General features: G+C 37.7%; 1 protein-coding gene across 1 annotated transcript; it reads right to left on the bottom strand.

Annotated features, from left to right (window-relative positions):
* Positions 1–12,303: 12,303 nt before the first annotated feature.
* On the bottom strand, positions 12,304–17,355 carry LOC147848372 (uncharacterized). Its single transcript, XM_087338449.1, has 2 exons — positions 15,237–17,355; positions 12,304–14,418 (listed from the first exon to the last, which is right to left on the bottom strand). The coding sequence occupies exons 1-2, from the start codon at positions 17,278–17,280 to the stop codon at positions 12,437–12,439; spliced, it is 4,026 nt and encodes a 1,341-aa protein (XP_087194575.1). The 5' UTR covers positions 17,281–17,355; the 3' UTR covers positions 12,304–12,436.
* Between the last annotated feature and the right edge of the window lie 2,170 nt (positions 17,356–19,525).

The raw sequence follows: 19,525 nt of genomic DNA, 5'->3' as shown, positions 1-19,525 counted from the left end.
GCACTCCCACATAACCAATAACCACACCAATTGGCTGAAGCATATCAATGACTATAATGGGACATTTTCTCCTATTGGGAGAGGATTTGGGATTGACATCATTCTCACATGGAAATGGTAAAGGCGTACCACATAGTCTTGGGTTTCCTTTGATAACTTTTGATTGCCAAGAGATATTAAACCCTCCAGCTGATTGAATGAAATACTGACGTCAACAAGATTAGTGAGCTTCATCCATGACAATGGTATTCCACCAGTGAGAGAGTTGTGCGATAAATCAAGAAGTTGTAGATTAGTCATATTAGCCATTGTCTTTGGGATGTTTCCCAACAAGTTGTCGAAACTCAAATTCGACAATTATTCAAGATGGGCTAAAGCACCAACTTCTGAAGGTATAGACCCTTCAAGGAGATTGTGAAAGAGGTTATTTGAGGATGTAAAAAATTCTAAACCGTCTAGGGTTGGGAAGTTTGCGTAGTAGAGTTTTCACTTTGTGTCAAGGTTGATAACCACCAATTGCAATCCAGTTAGGTTGTTGTCAACTCTTTGGATGTCCTTTATGATCATGAAAAAGAGAAGCTCCACAATTTGATTGACATTTTGTGTCACCAACCCATAAAATCCATTATATTATTGAAGATAAACTAGACTCGAGATTTGCATAAAACATGATTATATAAACATTTATACAATGTGCGTACATATGAAAGAAAATCCAAGACGCTCATTGAACGTAGTTTGTTTCGTACAACTCACAAAAGGTTTGATTATAGGAGCATTAGCCATCTTTGGATGTCCTTTATGGCCATAAGAAAAGAGATGCTTCCAAGCTTGGATGTGTTCACAGAATTCATGAATTGGAGAAGGGCATCGGCATCTCCTCTTGTGCAAGAATCGGAGGTTTGTAGAAGCCCAAGAGAGGACAGGAGAAATAGAGAGCAATACAAATTACTAGTAATGGTGATGGGTCTAACCATTTTTAGAGTGGATACATACATGCAAAGGGAGTAGTTTGAAGCATTTGTAGACATGTTATCTTTACATCTTCTTGTACAGTTGTTGAATCTAGACATTAAGATGTAATTTGATATTTGTTATCAGTAGTAAGGGTGGTGGTGGTGGTGATATGGATATGAGAAAGGTGAAATAAATGCTAGGAAATTGAGGAGAAGGAATATATTGAAGGAAACAGAGCAAGGCTTTACATATGTAAAGTGTGATGGTGATGGGTGGAACCATGCCTAAAGTAGATAGATACAAAGGAGTACATTGTTTCAAAAGCTATTATGTATGTATATGTGTATTTGCATATATGCATGTATAAAAGTATCCATACTTATAGATACATAGATACATATGGAAATTGCCCAAATTCAACTCCTCTTTTCTTTGATTTCCCAAATTCCTTTCACTTTGCCTTACTTCTTTGAGATGGCAAATTATATGATCAATTCGCTCCAAATGTGCAGATTTTTCCTCTTTTCTTTGATTTCCCAAATTCCTTTCACTTTGCCTTATTTCTTTGAGATGGTAAATTATATGATGAATTCGTTCCCATTATATATGTGCAGATTTTTCCCTATGAGAAAAGCCTCCTTTCACTTTGCCTTATTTCTTTGAGATGGTAAATTATATGATGAATTCGTTCCCATTATATATGTGCAGATTTTTCCCTATGAGAAAAGCCTCAGGTACATAGACAAAGAGTATACCTAACATAACCCAAATTTCTCACCTCTTTATTATATACTTCATATATATCTCTTAATTCAATAGATGCCAGTATTGAAATGTAGGGGATTGTACCCACGACCACCTCATCTCCATTGGGGCAACCTTACCAACTGAGCTACATCCATTCGAGTAAACTATGTCCCACTTCGAAATCTCTTTTGACCTAGAAGCTTGGAGATAGGAAACATACTGTGTAGAAAGAAAGAAAGAAAGAAAGAAGACATATTAACATCTTCTAAGGCCAAATTTGGCCCATAAGACAATTGGTGTACAACAAAATAGGGTATTTACCCAATCATAAAAAATAAGAGAGGGAGATAGAGGGAGGGAGAGAGAGAGAGAGCATGCAAAAATGGGATTAAAAAATTCCTCCCCCCAAAAGTTGCACTCTCTCTCTCTCTCTCTCTCTCTTTTTGGTGAAAACACACAATTATAATGGGAACGAATTCATCACAATTATATATGTGTGTAAAAAACACTACTTACAATGGGTGTGATCTCTCTCTCTCTCTCTCTCTCTCTCTCTCTCTCTCTCTCTTATTTTTTCTTTTTATCTAGTTTCTTTTTGCTTTCTCCTTTTTATTTATTTAGTTGTAAAATATTGGATGGCCTTAATCGTCTATGATTCCCAAGACGAGTTCAAGGCCGTCCAAGCCCAAGGGTGTGAAAGCACATGAATTTGTAAAAGTTAAAAGTAAGAAAGGGTGAATCTCTCACATGAGTGAGGAAAACAAGAGAGAGGGGAAATTACACACGTGTGAAAAGAGAGAGAGAGAGAGAGAGAAGTGGGTAGAAAAGTAAGAGAGAGTGTGTGCTCTTCTTCATTGTTCCTTGTTGCATGCGTGGTGTGGACGTGGCAGGCCGTTGGTGCTCGCTTCCTTTTAGGGTTTTTCCTTATGGCTATACAAAGAGTGTGGGTTGGTATACGACTTGGATACGGAGTGTGTCCACTCTTGATAGCAATGCGACTTCCTGGGAGGTCACCCATCCAGGTATTGTTTTGTGTCAAGCACGCTTAACTTGCAATGTTTGACGCATCCAAACAACCACAAAACTCATGGCATGTGAGTTGCCAAGGTAAGTAAGAATGTGTGACACATTGATCCCTGGCAAGAGGTTGGCGGTCACCCGCAAGTGGATGGTATACTAATTGCAAACGTCACATCGGTTACAAACATGAATTACACAACCGCCAGAGGCCCGTGATTAGTAGTCACCTCATGACGACAGGTTCTACACTTAGGTGCGATCCCTCCATAGTATATTAACATCACTTTTAGGGTTTTGCCTTATGGCTTTGCAAGGAGTGCATGTCAGTATACCGCTCGGATATGTGACTTGTTTTGTCCCAATCTCGTTTTTAGCATTGTCGTGAATTCACCATTGACTCGTGCTCACGTTGATCCTCCACTTGACACGATCCAACGTAGACCTATTCGGATGCCAAGGTTGACAAAGAGTTGAAAGCTCAACGAGAGAGCACTCGATGAGCTCTAAAGCTCGATAAGGCCCTTTGCACAACAAGGAACCTATCAAGGTTAAGCGTGAGCCTTCTACTTCCCAATCCCCTCTGACTCCCTAGTCTAAGACCCCCATGGTCCTGCTTGGACAACACACACACGAAACTTCGCGACAACGTGGTAGTGGAATTAGGCATTTAACATTGTATATGGGTCTTCAATCGTGTATATAAACCCATTCATTTATTAGAGAGGGGTGTGTGTTAGTCGTTGCTAATTGTTGAGAGATCAAGCTCAACTAGAGTTAGTGCATTAGTCAACCATGTAACTTCGTAGTTACCTAAATAGAATCTAGTTAGAAGTGTTGACTATAACTCCTTAAATAAGACCTTGTACTTAAGCAGGATATTCTAGATCCACCACTCACAAGGTCATTTAATATAGGACTTACACGGTTGTACCTATATTCTCCTCACACATGTGCACCCTTGCACATGAGATCTATATATACCTCATTGATGGTATTTTTGTATTTGATGATGCTTTCTAATATAGTTACTCATCCCCCATCTTGTGTCATCCATAAGTGTTAACTTCCTCTCTCTCTTCCTCTCACACATATCACTTAATCTTCTGCGCTTAACTTAATCATATAATTAGGTACTAATTAACCCATAGTTAATCACCTAATTCTTAACACTAATGTTACAACTTACAATGATGAATGTCAGGAACAATATAGTAGTACATTGGGATGGAGATTATATGTATGGTATCATATGGTTGATAAGCATACTAATGATGGTATTACGAGGCGTCTAACATAGACAAAGTGTTGGTCCTTTGGTACACTTTGTGTTGTATACAATGACTCACGGAGATTGCGTGTTGATTGACACATCCCAATTTCAGGACATTCATCGTGGTTATATCTTGCAACTGATTGAGCACCGTGGTGATTCCTTAAGATGTCATGTGAGTAATGATCCACATGGTGAAACTCGACGATGCCATGTGAGTGCCATGGTGATTCATTAATAATACAAAGAAATTGGTTGTTGAGCATCAAAGTGTAACCCAACTCAATAACTTCTCATTATTGCTAAAAATAGATTCAACAAAATATTGTATAGGTTATAGTTTCACTAGTTTACTAGAAACATAACCCATAAACTTGCCAATTGTTGGGGGGGGCACACGAACGCCTAATCCACTCCCTAGATAATAATAATTTGAGGGTCAACGAGACAAGACCAAGCTCATAGCAAGGATCAAACATGGCTTCTCTAAATTTTATGAGCATAATGTTATGGTGTATATCACTAAGGTAACAAGAGAAAAGAAAAACAAACATGAGAGAGATATTGAAAGAAACTATGATTAATGATAAATTGCATTTTATTAATGTTATATTTAAATTCATAGAGACAAAGTAGATTTCATGAAGAACTATGCTCAATATAGATGTACTAGATGCACATCATTTTTCGCCATTTTATCTTAGTTTCTATTATAAATTAAAGATTCATCCTTCAATTTTTGAACATTATACTATTAGAATGCATCATCAAAAAGAGATTCATACTAATGGAACTCTCCTTAGGGAATCATACTATTGATAGGAAGATTTAGGTTTGCAAAATTTCTAGGTAAATTACAACGACAGAAGGTAAACCATAAGCTGAGCCCAAACATTGATATCAAAAGCTGGGCCTCATCCAGGCTTGTTGCAATTATTAAGTTTGGGTTCTTGGAATGCTAGATCTGTCAAGAGGATGTGTCCACCATTCATATCAAAACCTAGGTCTTGTCCAAGTTTGTTGCAATTCATGGTATTTGGGTTCTTGAAACAAAGAATATGTCAAGAGGATGTGAAGTAGTTGTAGTTGAATGTTAGGTTAGGAAGATTAATATAGTCAATGAACACAATCATGATCATCAATACGCTCCTTGGTGTGGTTTTCATTGCGGAGTCGTTGTAGCAATAGCTAGTTGAATAGCAACATAAGAAGTGTTGCTTGGACTTTAGCAAACATTGCATGTGTGTGCGTGTGCGTGTTGTTGAAGAAAGGGAGTCGCCACATGAACTCCGGGTGGCTCTACAAGTGGATTCATAACTTCGTGGAACCAATATTGACTATTGTATTGGTAGGATGTAGGCTATTCTTTCATTTAAAAATTGTGGATATATGAGTAGAAGAGTAGATCAACATCAAGTTCCACTCCAATGTTTAGTTAAAACCCAAACAACCTTGTAAGGAGATGGGTGTAATGCATGTTGAATTGCCATGGAAATGCTGCCACGTCCAAATTGGGAAGATGATCGTCAATCCTCTTAAAGACTTCAATTAGTGGATGCTCAAGTTTGAGAGAGATTTTATTATTCTACAAGGTCAAATATGACCTATTAGACTCTTCTCTTTCTGTCCTCGAAACAAATGCACATTTGAAAAATTGTTCTCTACTACTCAAGATAGCATCATATATCTAAGCTCTTGGGGAACTTGGGCATCCAAACAACAATGTGTATATACTATTTGTTCTAAAAGTGTTTCTTCCCTTTCAAGGGCAACTCCTCGTGCTTGATTTGATCTCTTCGCATGGATATTTTAAGCCTATTTACTCTCTTCTTGTGTGCTATTCACAAATATTTGATTTCAACCAAATTTGAGCATAAAAACCACATCTTAACAATTTAAATGGTTAGGTTTAGGTTTAGTATCTTGCAAATGGTTTCGTTTGGTTGGGGGGTTAGAGGGTTTGGTTTGAGCCTTTAGTGGCTTAACAGTTTGTGGTTTAAATGGTTTCAAACTACAACATGGTTTATGGTTTAAACGACTTCAAACTGTGGCTTAAACAACTTATGATAATTGAAGGGTTAAATTCGTTTGAAATATTCATCAAATGTGAAGTAATTTTATAAAATTATTAGCTATAACCTACTAGAATAACAAGTTATAACATTTGAGATCCAAAATTTCTTCTAATTTCCTTAGTTTATAAATAGGAGTTTTTTGTTTTAAAAATTCATTGTTAAATAATTATGCAAAAGGTAACACGAAATATTGGTTTGTATAGAAGCGTTGTCGGGTTGCCAATGGCACATGATGGGAAACACCTCCAAAGTGTCAAATAAATACAAAAGAGTAAGTTCCAAACTCAACACACTTCCTCTTTGAAAGAATATAACTAGCAATAAAGTAACTATTTTAGGTTTAGTCAAATATAATTGTATGTCAGCTAAAGCATGAGCATTAAGCAACCGCTAGGTTCTATGATTTGGGGACAATTGGTATGACAAGAGCATAGTTGCAGACGGTGTGGTGATAAAGGGGATGAGCGGATGCCAAGTTTTTGAGAAAAGAAATTGAATTTATTGAATGGCTCTCACAAGTTTCGTTCGTCAAAAGGTGCTTTAATGGAAGTGGAATTCACATCCTCTATTTGGTAAGGCTTTCAAGTATAGCACATTGACCTTTTCCATTCCTTTTTTCTTTCTTTTCCCAGTCTTTCTAATGTTTGCTTTGAGCTTTTTTTTGCTTCCTTTATAATGTTGGTTAAATGGGTCTTATACATAAGATCCTTGGGCTCCTCAGTTAGCAGAGCTTAGTCATCACAATAAGCTTCGTCACTTGTGCACATTTACGTTAGTTCAGTTTGATTTGGTTTGATAGTTGTACATACATACTTTTGACCTTTAAATGGTTGACGACCCAACCTTTTCACAAATTACAAAACTGACCCTATTTTATTTTGATTCTCAACCCCCCATTTGGCATAATTACTATTTTGTCCCTAACAAACTTAAATTTTAAAATGATCCTTTCGGAGGTTGTAGCTTGGGCTTCTAGACTTCGATTCACATATTATAAAATTGTATGCCATTCTTGTTGCAAGCTCCGGATAGTTGAACCATACATTTTGCCGTCATACCACTGGTTACCACCGTAAACTGTAGTTTTATCCTAAACCTTCAAATGACTATTACTTTTCACTCGGACCTCCGATTGAAGTTCTATAAAGTGTTGTGAGCTCCTAGTGACTTGCACTAGTTGGTAAACATCGTTCTAGTTGTTGTTGTTGTTGTTGTTGTTGTTGTTGTTGTTGTTGTTGTTGTTGTTGTTGTTGTTGTTGTTGTTGTTGTTGTTGTTGTTGTTGTTGTTGTTGTTGTTGTTGTTGTTGTTGTTGTTGTTGTTGTTGTTGTTGTTGTTGTTGTTGTTGTTGTTGTTGTTGTTGTTGTTGTTGTTGTTGTTGTTGTTGTTGTTGTTGTTGTTGTTGTTGTTGTTGTTGTTGTTGTTGTTGTTGTTGTTGTTGTTGTTGTTGTTGTTGTTGTTGTTGTTTTCGAGTATATGGACACCTCATAACATGGATATTTATGAGCAAGAACTTAATATTAAAATTGAGTGGTAAAACAAAAGAAGTTGTCATACCATTCTTTCGTATGAAATGAGAACGAAAGCACAAAACACAAATTTACCAACATATTTATACAAAATGTGTATTGAAGAAAGAAAAACTCCAAGCATTTGAAGAATGTAGTTTGTTACATAGAAGTCACAAATGGTTTGCTTAAATAAGCATCAATCAACTTTGGATGTCCTTCATGGCCATAAAAAGAAGACTCGGAGGTCCAAATTTGGATGGATCTTTTATCTCCCCCATCCCTAAAAATTCATCATCTAAGTGAAGATGAAGGGGACTTACTTTGAGACTTCCTCTAGGCCAATCTTATCCAATCTTTCTCCTAGTAAGCTTCCAAGTTAACCAACCCACTAGCACTCCCACATAACCAATAACCACACCAATTGGCTCAAGAATATTAGTGGCTATAATAGGGATTTTTCTCCTACTTGAAGAGTAGTTGGGATTGACTTCATTCTCACATTGAAAGGCTAAAGGTGCACCACACAGTCCTGGGTTTCCTTCATAACTTTGGTTAGAAAACGTCGAGAATCTATTGCCGAGAGGTATTAAACCTTCCAATTGATTGTATGAAACACTGAATTGACCAAGATTAGTGAGCTTCATCAATGACAAATCGAGAGAGTTGAGAGAGTTGCGTGATAAATCGAGCAATTGTAGAATTGTAGATCGGATCATATTAGCCACTATCTCTGGGATGTTTCCCGACAAATCGTTGAAACTCAAATTCATTTCTTGAAGACCGGCCAAAGCACCCGACTTTTGAAGGTGTAGACCTGAAATTCCCTAATACATCAGAGAGCTTGCCTGGAAATCTAAGTGTGAAGGGATGAGAGTGTTGAGAGGTCTTGTGGGAGAGGCCCATCTATGTCATTATTCGAAACATCGAGAACTTGAAGAGATGGAATGTTGGCTAATCCTGGAGATAACCTCCCATATAGACCTTTGCTGGAGAGAGAAATGGCCACAATTTGTGCATAAACATCATGACAACTCACTCCTTCCCAATCACAACAGCTCTCATTGCTGTTGCTTAAACTCCAACCCTTGAGAGATGATTTGTCCACAGCATTCATGAACCGGAGAAGGGCATCGGCAAGAATCGGAGGTTCTCAGTAGTGTAAATGAAGACAGCAGAAATAGAAGGCAATAGAGAGTACTAGTGATGGTGATGGGTCTAACCATGCTTAAAAGTGGATACATACATGCAAAAGGAGTAGTTTGAAGCATCTGTACACATGTTATCTTTACATCTTCTTGTAGTGCTGAAGGTAGATAAGATGTAATGATGTAATGTAGATAAGATGTAATTGTGGTGGTGATATGGATGTGAGAGAGGTGGAAGAAATGGTAGTGAATTGAGGAGAAAGGAGATTACTGAAGTGAAACAGAGCAAGGCTTTACATATGTATATGTTATGTGAGAACATTAGAGAAACAGGGGAGGGAGGTTATATATATATATATATATGTTATGAGAAGAGGAGTGACATTGTTATTAAAGAATGGGTCTTTGTTTCAAAAGATTTTGAAAAGCTATCAGAATTTTGCAATTGATCAATAGTAGGATGTGACAGGACAACAAGAAGCGGGTCGATGGTTGTAATGACAAAGATTGTGAAAAATTCAAATGACAAGAAACGTATTGATTCTATAGATTGTGAGGAGACCTTAGTTGGGGGATGAATCATGATTATGATATTGATAGTGTCGTGATTTTGTTAATGCTTTGCTTTCTAATTTTATGAAAACAAAACATGAAGAAGAGGATGTTGTGGAGGTGGTCTCATGAGCAAGCCCTATTGACATTATAGAAATTAGACCACGCAACTTCAGGCCTAGGATTAAAAACTATAGACTAAATTGCTAAGAACTAGTAATGGTGATGGGTGGAACCATGCTTAAAGTGGATAGATGCAAAGGAGTCAATTGTGAGAGGTGGAGGAAATGCTAGTCAATTGTGATAGCTTTATTGTAATGATTTTTGTTTTAAAAGCTATATGTACATATGTATATTGTGTGTGTATTTACATATATGCATGTATAAAAAAATATACATACATATATGTTGATAGATATACGTATACATACGGAAATTGCCCAAATTACAGATTCAATTGAAGTGCTCTTTTCTTTGATTTCCCAAATTCCTTTCAGTTTGCCTTATTTCCTTGAGATGGCAAATTATATGATCAATTAGTTCCAATTTTTTCCACAATCATATATGTATGTGCACATTTTTCCCTAGAAAGGAAAAACCTTTGGGCTACATTGGAGGTTTCCCCCTGCATACATATACCTAACATATACACATACATACAAGTACATAGCCAAGAGTATATATACACGTACAAAAGGCATGTATATACACATGCCCAAAATACCTGTATATATGTAGAAGCAGAAGAAAAGAAGTACCATAACAATACTTGAACCTGCAACTCAGTCAATCCCTTGTTTGAGTCTGCAAAGAGGGAAAGAGGTCTCTTTTTCTATATCCTTGTATTTTGTAGCTCTCTGTCTTCTTTTGGTATTCAAAATAGGAGTTTGAATGAATGTCACTAGTAATAAAAGTGTTTACTATAAAAAAGGAGTTCGAATGAATGTGAAAGGGAAACACACACTCACACACACACATGGTATTTGGGTTCTTGAAACAAAGGATATGTCAAGCGGATGTGAAATAGTTGTAGTTGAATGTTAGGTTAGGAATATTGATATCGTCAATGAACAGAATCATGATCATGAATAAGTTCCTTGGTACGGTGTTCATTAGGGAGTGGTTGTAGCAATAGCTAGTTGAATAGCAACATAAGAAGTACTGCTTAGGCTTTGGCAAACGTTGGAGTTGTGTGTGTGTGTGTGGTTGAAGAGGGAGGCACCACATGAACTCCGGGTGGCTCTCCTAGTGGATTGATAACTTCGTGGAACCAATCTTGAATATTGTATGGGTAGGATGTAGACCATTCTTTCGTTTTAAAATTGTGGATATGTGAGTAGAAGAGTAGACCGACATCAAGTTCCACTCCCATGTTCAGCTAAAACCCAAACAACCCTCTAAGAAGGAGAGGATTGGAATGCAAGTTGAATTGCCATGGAAATGTTGCCACATCCAAATTGCGGGGATGACAGTCAATCTTATTAAAGAATTCAATTAGTGGATGCTCAAGTTTTGAGAGATAGATTTTATTATTCTAGAAGGTCAAATATGACCTATTGGACTCTCTCTTTTTGTCCTCGAAAGAAATGCGCATTTGAAAAAATCTTGTCTACTACTTAAGATAGCATCATGTATTTAAGCTCTTGGGGAACTAGGGCATCCAAACAACACTGTGTATATACTCTTTTTCTAAAAGTGTTTCTTTCCTTTCAAGCATATTTCTTTCCTTTCAAGCCCATGGATATTTTAAGCCTATTTACTCTCTTCTTTTGTGCTATCGAGAACGGTTTGATTTTGACTGCATTTGACCATAAAAACTACATCTTAACATGTAAATGGTTATGTTCAAGTTTAGATATTTGCAAATGGTTTTGTTTGGTTGGGGGGTTCAAGGGTCTAATTTGAGACTTTACCAACTTAATAGTTTGTGGTTGAAATGGTTTCAAACTACAACATGGTTTATGGTTTAAACTACTTCAAATTGTGGATGACCTAGATGCCAAGTCTTCGGGGAAAGAAATTGAATTTATTGAATGGCTCTTACAAGTGTCATTTGTCGAAAGGTGCTTTAACAAAACTTGAACTCACATTGTCTATTTGGGAAGGCTTTCCTGTAAACCGCATTGATAATTTACGTTCCTTTTTTCTTTCTTTTCCCCTTTCTAATGTTTGCTTTGAGCTTGTTTTTGCTTCCTTTTTCATACCAGTTAAATGTGTCGTGTACATTGGATCCTTGGGCTCCTTGGTTAGCAGAGCTTAGTCATCACAATAAAACTCGGCGCTTGTGCAATAGGTTGTCTCCCTGTTCACCTTTACGTCGTTTCAATACGGTTTGGCTCGATAGTTTTAAATACATACTTTTGACCTTTAAATGGTCGACCCAACCTTTTCACAAATTACAAAACTGACCCTACTTTATCTCGATTTTGACCCCCCTCCATTTGGCACAATTACTAAATTGTCTCTAACAATTTTAAATTTTAAAATAATCCTTCCGGAGTCTGGATCTAGGGCTTCCAAACTCCAATTCATGTATCATAAAATCTTGCACGCTCCTTGTCACAAGCTCTAGATAATCGAACCATTGATTCTGCTGTCAAACTGCTAGTTACCACTGTAAATTGTATTTTTGTTATAAACCTCCAAACGACCATAACTTTTCCACTCGGGCATCCGATTCGAGTTCTGTAAAGTGTTATGAGGTCCTAGTGACTACCACTAGTTGTTTATTAATGATTATTCTAGTTGTTTTTTCAATCATAGAGACACCTCATAACATGGATATTTATGAGCACTACATATTAGAATTGAGCCGTAAAACAACAAAATTTGACATATCATTCTTTCGTACAAAATGAGAAAGAAAGCACAAAACACAAATCTACCGACATTTATACAAGTGTGTAAAGAAGAAAGAAAATCCAAGCACTTGTAGAATGTAGTTTGTTATTTAGAAGTCACAAATGGTTTGCTTAAACAAGCACTTTGGATGTCCTTTATGGCCATTCATAAATAAAAAAATAAAATAAGAGGGTCCAAATTCTTATCCAATCTTTCTCCTAATAAGCATCCAAGTTAACCAACCCACTAGCACTCCCACATAACCAATAACCACACCAATTGGCTCAAGAATATCAGTGGCTATAATCGGGATTTTTATCCTACTTGACATCATTCTCACATGGAAAGGGTAAAGGGGCACCACAAAGTCCTAGGTTTCCTTCATAACTATTGCGAGAAAATATCGAGAATTGGTTGCCGAGAGGTATTGAACCCTCCAATTGATTGTACGAAACATTGAAATAAACTAGAAACATGAGATTTGCCAATGACGAAGGTATTCCACCAGTGAGAAAGTTGTGTGATAAATCGAGCCTATATAGATAAGTCATATCGGCGATCGCCTCTGGGATGTTTCCCGACAAATTGTTGAAACTCAAATCCATGATTAAAATCACGATTAAAGTACTGGCTTGTGAAGGTATAGACCCTTGTAGTTGATTGTGGGAGAGGTTAATCGATGGTGGAAACTCTGAAACTTGTGTGGATTGCAATGTCGTTAGGTTGTTATCGTGATTTATTAGCGCCGGCAACAAGAAAAGCTCGGGCGGTATACTTCCGAAGAAAGAGTTGTTAGACAAGTCCAAATAGAAAAGATGTGGAAATGACCCTATCCATGGTGGGATCGATCCGGTTAGATTGTTCCACGAAAGGTCAAGCACTTGTAGTTTTGTGCAATTCTTCAACCACTCTGGAATGGAACCAAAGAGACGGATGTCTCCGACGGCGAACACTTGTAGATTAGTTACCCCTTGCATCCTATCAGGTAGTGTCTCATTGAACACATTCTTGGATAAGATCACACTTACCAGATATTCACTCCCATCCAGTGATCTTATGCTCCCATTAAGGTTGTTGTTTGATAGTGAGAGTGTGGTTAGGTTCCTCAATCGATACAAAAACGATGGGATCTCCCCCGAAAGTTTGTTGCTCTCAAAGTTTATGCTCTGGAGTGCTGAACAGTTAGTTAATGAGGATGGGATCTCCCCCGAAAGTTTGTTGCTCGCAAAGTTTATGCTCTGGAGCACTGAACACTCAGTTAATGAGGATGGGATTGACCCGACAAAAGCATTGTTATTGAGATCTAGGTTCTCTAGCATCTGGAATTGATCGAATCGGACGACATCCAATGAACTATGGAATTTGTTTGCTTTTGCAGTGAATATCTTAAGGTTTGTACATGAGGAGAGGTTTGAGGGAAGTTGTCCAGTGAAGTTGTTCAAATCCAACATCAAATAAGAGAGGTTGATTAGGTTGCCGATAGCATTACCTACTTCGCCATCAAAATGGTTATTTCTGAGTTGAAGGATTGTTAATGAGGTTAGGTTGTAGAGATCTTGGGGTAGATTACCCACCAAATTGTTATCACCAAGAACTAATACTTGGAGAGAGCCACAAAACCCAATATCTTTTGAGATTGTTCCTGAGAAGCTGTTCAAGAACACATCCATCTCTTGAAGGAATGGGGCTGTTCGGCATAGGATGAGTGGCAAATCTCCACTTAAATAATTGTTTCTAGCACGGAAATTCCTCAAGAGGCTCAAATTCCTTAAGGAAGAGGGAGGCAAGCTACCATGGAAGCCATTGGTAGAGACATTAAGCACTTGCAAAGAGCTCAAATTCGATAATACATCAGAGAGCTGGCCTGAAAATATGTTGCCACTGATGTCAAGAGTGTGAAGGGAGGAGAGGTCTTGTGGGAGAGACCCATATAAGTTATTATTCGAAACATTGAGAGCATGGAGAGATGGAATGTCGGCTAATCCTTGAGATAACCTCCCACGAAGACCTTTGCTGGAGAGAGAAATGCCCACAATCTGTGCAGAAGTAGCATCACAAATCACACCTTCCCAATCACAACAGCTCCCATTGCTGTTGCTTAAACCCCAACCCTTCTTGAGAGAGGTTTTGTTCACAGCATTCATAAACCGGAGAAGGGCATCGGCTTCTTCTCTCGTGCAAGAATCCGAGGTTCGTAGCAGTCCAAGAGAGAACAGGAGAAATAGAAGGTAATAGAGAGTAGTCATGGTAATGGGATTGTAGCTGTGCTTAAAGTAGATGAATGCAAAGAAGTAGTTTGAACATGTTTACATCTTCTTCTAGTGTTGAAACTAGATAAGATGAGTAGTAATGGTGGTGGTGATATATGGATGTGAGAGAGGTGGAAGAAATGCTAGTCAATTGAGGTGGAAGATATTGAAGAAAAGCTAGTTACTTATGTATGATAATATTGATGATGATGATGAAAGACATGCTTTTGAAGGTCTTCTTCACTCTTAAGGAATGGTACACAGTCTTATGAAATGATTTGACTTTTTTTCAATGCTTTGAAATGTTGTTCTGGATAATGTATTAAGACTCTAGGACCCTTCTTTAGTGGACCTAAATTTGCTTTTCACTTTCAGAATTAAACCATGTTGATGTGATCATACGTTACATGCATAAATACATACATACGTATATGTATATGCATATACAAGTATGTTTGTGTGTGTATATGTATGTATGTATATATATACATATATGTATCAGTATGTATATATGTATGTAAATAACATGAATATTTATGAGCACAACATATTAGAATTAAGCAATAAAACAAAAGAATTTGGCATATCATTCTTTCTTACAACTAGGAAAGAAAGCACAAAACACGAATTACCGATGTTTATACAATGTGTACAGAAAAAAGAAAATCCAAGCACTTGTAGAATGTAGTTTGTTATGTAGAAATCACAAAAGGTTTGCTTAAACAAGCATCACTCAACTTTGGATGTCCTTTATGGCCATTAAAAAAAGAGAAGTCTAAATTTGGATGGATCTTTTTTCTCCTCCATCCCTAAAGATTCATCATCTTAGTGAAGATAAAGGAGACATTGAGACATTCTCTAGCCCAATCTTATCCAATCTTTCTCCTAGTAAGCTTCCAAGTTAACCAACCCACTAACACTCCAACATAACCAATAACCACACCAATTGGCTCAAGAATATCAGTGGCTATAATAGGGCTTTTTCTCCTACTTGAAGAGGAGTTGGGTTTGACATCATTCTCACATGGAAAAGGTAAAGGGGCACCACACAATCCTGGGTTTCCTTCATAACTTTGGTTAGAAAACCTCGAGAATCCATTGCCGAGAGGTATTATACCCTCTAGTTGATTGTATGAAACATTGAATTGACCAAGATTAGTGAGCTTCATCAATGACAAAGGTATTTTGCCAGTGAGAGAGTTGCGTGATAAATCGAGCAATTGTAGATCAGTCATATTAGCCATCATCTCTGGGATGTTTCCCGACAAATTGTTGAAACTCAAATTCATCTCTTGAAGATTGGCCAAAGCACCGACTTCTGAAGGTATAGACCCTTCAAGGAGATTGTGAAAGAGGTTAATAGAGGACGTAGAAAGTTCTAAGTATGGGAAGTTTGAGAAGTAGAGTGTTTGCTTTATGTCAAGGTTGATAACCACTGATTGCAATCCAGTTAGGTTGTTATCAACACTTATCAATGCGGGCAACAAGAATAATTCATGCGGTATACTTCCGGACAATGAGTTGTTGGATAAATCTAGGTAGAAAAGATGAGGAAAAGAGCCAATCCATGGGGGGATTGATCCGGTTAGTTTGTTCCTTGAGAGGTCAAGCACTTGTAATTTTTTACTATCCTTTAACCACTTAGGAATCAAACCAGATACGCCAATGTTATTGAGAGAGAGAAATTGTAGATTAATGAACCCTTGCATGGTATTGGGTAGTGCCTCATTGAACACATTCATGGATAAGATCACTTTGACTAGGTGTTCACTCCCATCAAGTGATCTTATGCTGCCGTTAAGGTTGTTGCTTGATAGCAAGAGCGTGGTTAGGTTCTTCAATCGATACAAAGAAGATGGGATCTCCCCTGAAAGTTTGTTGCTCACAAAGTTTATGCTCTGGAGCGCTGGACAGTTAGTTAATGAGGATGGGATTGGGCCGACAAAAGCATTGCTATTGAGATCAAGGTTCTCTAGCATCGGGAATTGATTGAATCGGACAGCATCCAATGAACCATTGAACTTGTTTCCATTCGCGATGAATACCTTGAGGTTCGTACATGAGGAGAGGTTTGAGGGAAGTTGTCCAGTGAAGTTGTTCGAACCCAACATTAAACGAGAGAGATTGATTAGGTTCCCAATAGCATTATCTAGTTGGCCATCGAAATGGTTATTTCTGAGTTGAAGGATTGTTAATGAGGTTAGGTTGTAGAGATCTTGGGGTAGGTTACCCACCAAGTTGTTGTAACCAAGATCTAATACTTGGAGAGAGCCACAAAGTCCAAGACCTTTTGAGATTGTTCCTGAGAAGTTGTTCAAGGACAGATCCATCTCTTGAAGGAGTGGGGCAGTTTGGCATAGGGTGAGTGGCAAATCTCCACTTAAATCATTGCTCTTAGCCAGGAATAGCCTCAAGAGGCTCAAATTCCTTAAAGAAGAGGGAGGCAAGCTACCATTGAAGCCATTGATAGAGAGGTTAAGCACTTGCAAAGAGCTGAAATTCACTAATACATCAGCGAGCTGGCCTGAAAAACTGTTGCTACTGACATCAAGAGTGTGAAGGGATGAGAGTGTTGAGAGGTCTTGTGGGAGAGGCCCATAAAAGTGATTATTAGAAACATTGAGAACTTGAAGAGATGGAATGTCGGCTAATCCTTGAGATAACCTCCCATATAGACCTTTGCTGGAGAGAGAAATGCCTACAATCTGTGCAGAAATAGCATCACAAATCACACCTTCCCAATCACAACAGCTCCCATTGCTGTTGCTTAAACCCCAACCCTTCTTGAGAGATGTTGTGTTCACTACATTCATAAACCGGAGAAGGGCATCGGCTTCTTCTCTCGTGCAAGAATCCGAGGTTCGTAGCAGTCCAAGAGAGGACAAGAGAAATAGAAGGTAATAGAGAGTAGTCATGGTGATGGGTTTAGCTGTGCTTAAAGTAATGGATGCAAAGAAGTAGTTTGAACATCTTTACATCTTCTTCTAGTGCTGAAACTAGATAAGATGAGTAATAATGGTGGTGGTGATATATGTATGTGAGAGAGGTGGAAGAAATGCTAGTCAATTGAGGTGGAAGATATTGAACAAATTCTAGTTACTTATGTATGATAAGAATGATGATGATGATGAATGAGATGCGTTTGAAGGTCTTCTTCACTCTTAAGGAATGGTCCACAGTCTTATGAAATGATTTGACTTTTTTTCAATGCTTTGAAATGTTGTTCTGGATAATGTATTAAGACTCAAGGGCCCTTCTTTAGTGGACCTAAATTTGCTTTTCGCTTTCGGAATTAAACCATGTTGATGTGATCATACGTTACATGCATAAATACATACATAAGTATATGTATATGCATATACAAGTATGTTTGTGTGTGTATATGTATGTATGTATGTATGTATGTATATACATACCAACATACATACATATATGTATGTATGTATGTACGTTTGTATATGTATATGTGTGTGTGTAAGTACATATATGCATGTATAGAAGTATACATACATATAGATAGATATATGTATGTATACAGACACGCACACATACACATCTTAGGGAAATTGCCCAAATTACAGAAATTCCACTGGTCTTTTCTTTGGTTTCCCAAAAACCTTTCAGTTTGCCTTATTTCCTTAAGATGGCCATGTCAACAAATTATATGATCAGGTCATTCCAATTTTTTCTACTAATTATCTGTGCACTATTCTAACCTTTGGGCTACATTGAAGCTTTCCCTCTGCATACATATATACGTAGTTCACAAAAACATACAAACAGGTACATAGCCAAGAGTATATATACATGTACAAAAGGCATGTACATATATGCATACATACACACATGCCCAAAATACATGTACATACAAACGTAGAAGCAGAAGAAAAGACGTACCATAACAATGCTTGAACCAACAACTCAGTCAATCCCCTGTTTGAGTCTGCAAAGAGGAGAGAGAGCTCTGTTTTTGTATCCCTGTATTTTGTAGCTCTCTGTCTTCTTTTTGTATTCAAAATTGGAGTTTGATTGAATGAATGTGAAAGGGAAACACACACACATAATAATAATTAGGCTTGGCGAGGCAATCGCGGACAAAGACGGTGCAGTACACGTTTCAAATAGCGTGCGCGATCTGCACCGCTCGATCTCTATCTATAAAAAGCATGCACTTCAAACCTAACCCAGGTCTGGCGAGCCTCAGTCACATCTAACCCGGGCAGTGATTATGCCATTTGATTACCTAACCAGACCTCTCATCACCTAACCATGGCAGCCTAACCAGGACTCTACGTACCTAACCCGGACTCTCATTACCTAACTCGGGCAATGTAATTGTCTAAGCCTAACCTAGACTCTAGGTACCCAACACGGGCCTTGTAATCTTGTAAACCTAACCCGGTCCTTCGAACCTGACCCGGGTTGAGCACCTAACTTGGACCTTCTGACCTAACCCTAGCACAACTTCAATATTATTAAAACCTTGCATAAATCCTTTTATCCCTATTTTTGAAAATTTGAAAACTTCTACACCTCCCCCTGCACCTGCACCTGCACCAACATTTGAACCAAAACCTCTACCTACAGCCGGTAATTACCTTCTTCCACCACGCCATCTATATATATTTTTCTTTTGGGATTTAAAAAAGATATGTTGAGTCTCATCTTGTCATTTACAACTTCATCTTTATCAATATGTTGTGTATAGCTTCTCATAACCTATTCTCTAATATTAGCTTTCTATGTTGGATGATTCTATATCTTTTGCTTCATTATGAGCTTTGTTGTTTGTGGCTTCTTGCATCGATTGTTTTAAATATAAGGCATTTCATGTCGCGAGGCTTTAGTTGCTTTCAGAATGAGCTTTGTATGTTTGAAGGCATAGTACGTAAAATTCGTGTTCGTCTAACATAACATTCGTTTTCCTACGTTGGAAAACGAATGTGAATATTATTCAAACATTCTTGTGTTTTTTTTTTGTTTTTTTCCCCTTTTTGAAAGGTTTTTATTTTTTGTTTTTTTCCTTTTTTAGGTTTATTTACCTCATAATAAATAGCTATTCCAAAAGTATGGTATTTATCATTCTTCAAGGGTGTTTACCATACTCGAATGATTGAAACATTCACGAACGTGAATGCGCGTATGGTATGTATGGCTCAT

This window comes from Azolla caroliniana, unplaced genomic scaffold (assembly GCF_043228905.1).
Source record: "Azolla caroliniana isolate FFs.n. ecotype wild unplaced genomic scaffold, voAzoCaro1.0.p SCAF_375, whole genome shotgun sequence".
Lineage (NCBI taxonomy): Eukaryota > Viridiplantae > Streptophyta > Polypodiopsida > Salviniales > Salviniaceae > Azolla > Azolla caroliniana.
The sequence above is the reverse complement of the archived record's forward strand: the minus strand, read 5'-3'. Positions and strand labels throughout refer to the sequence as shown.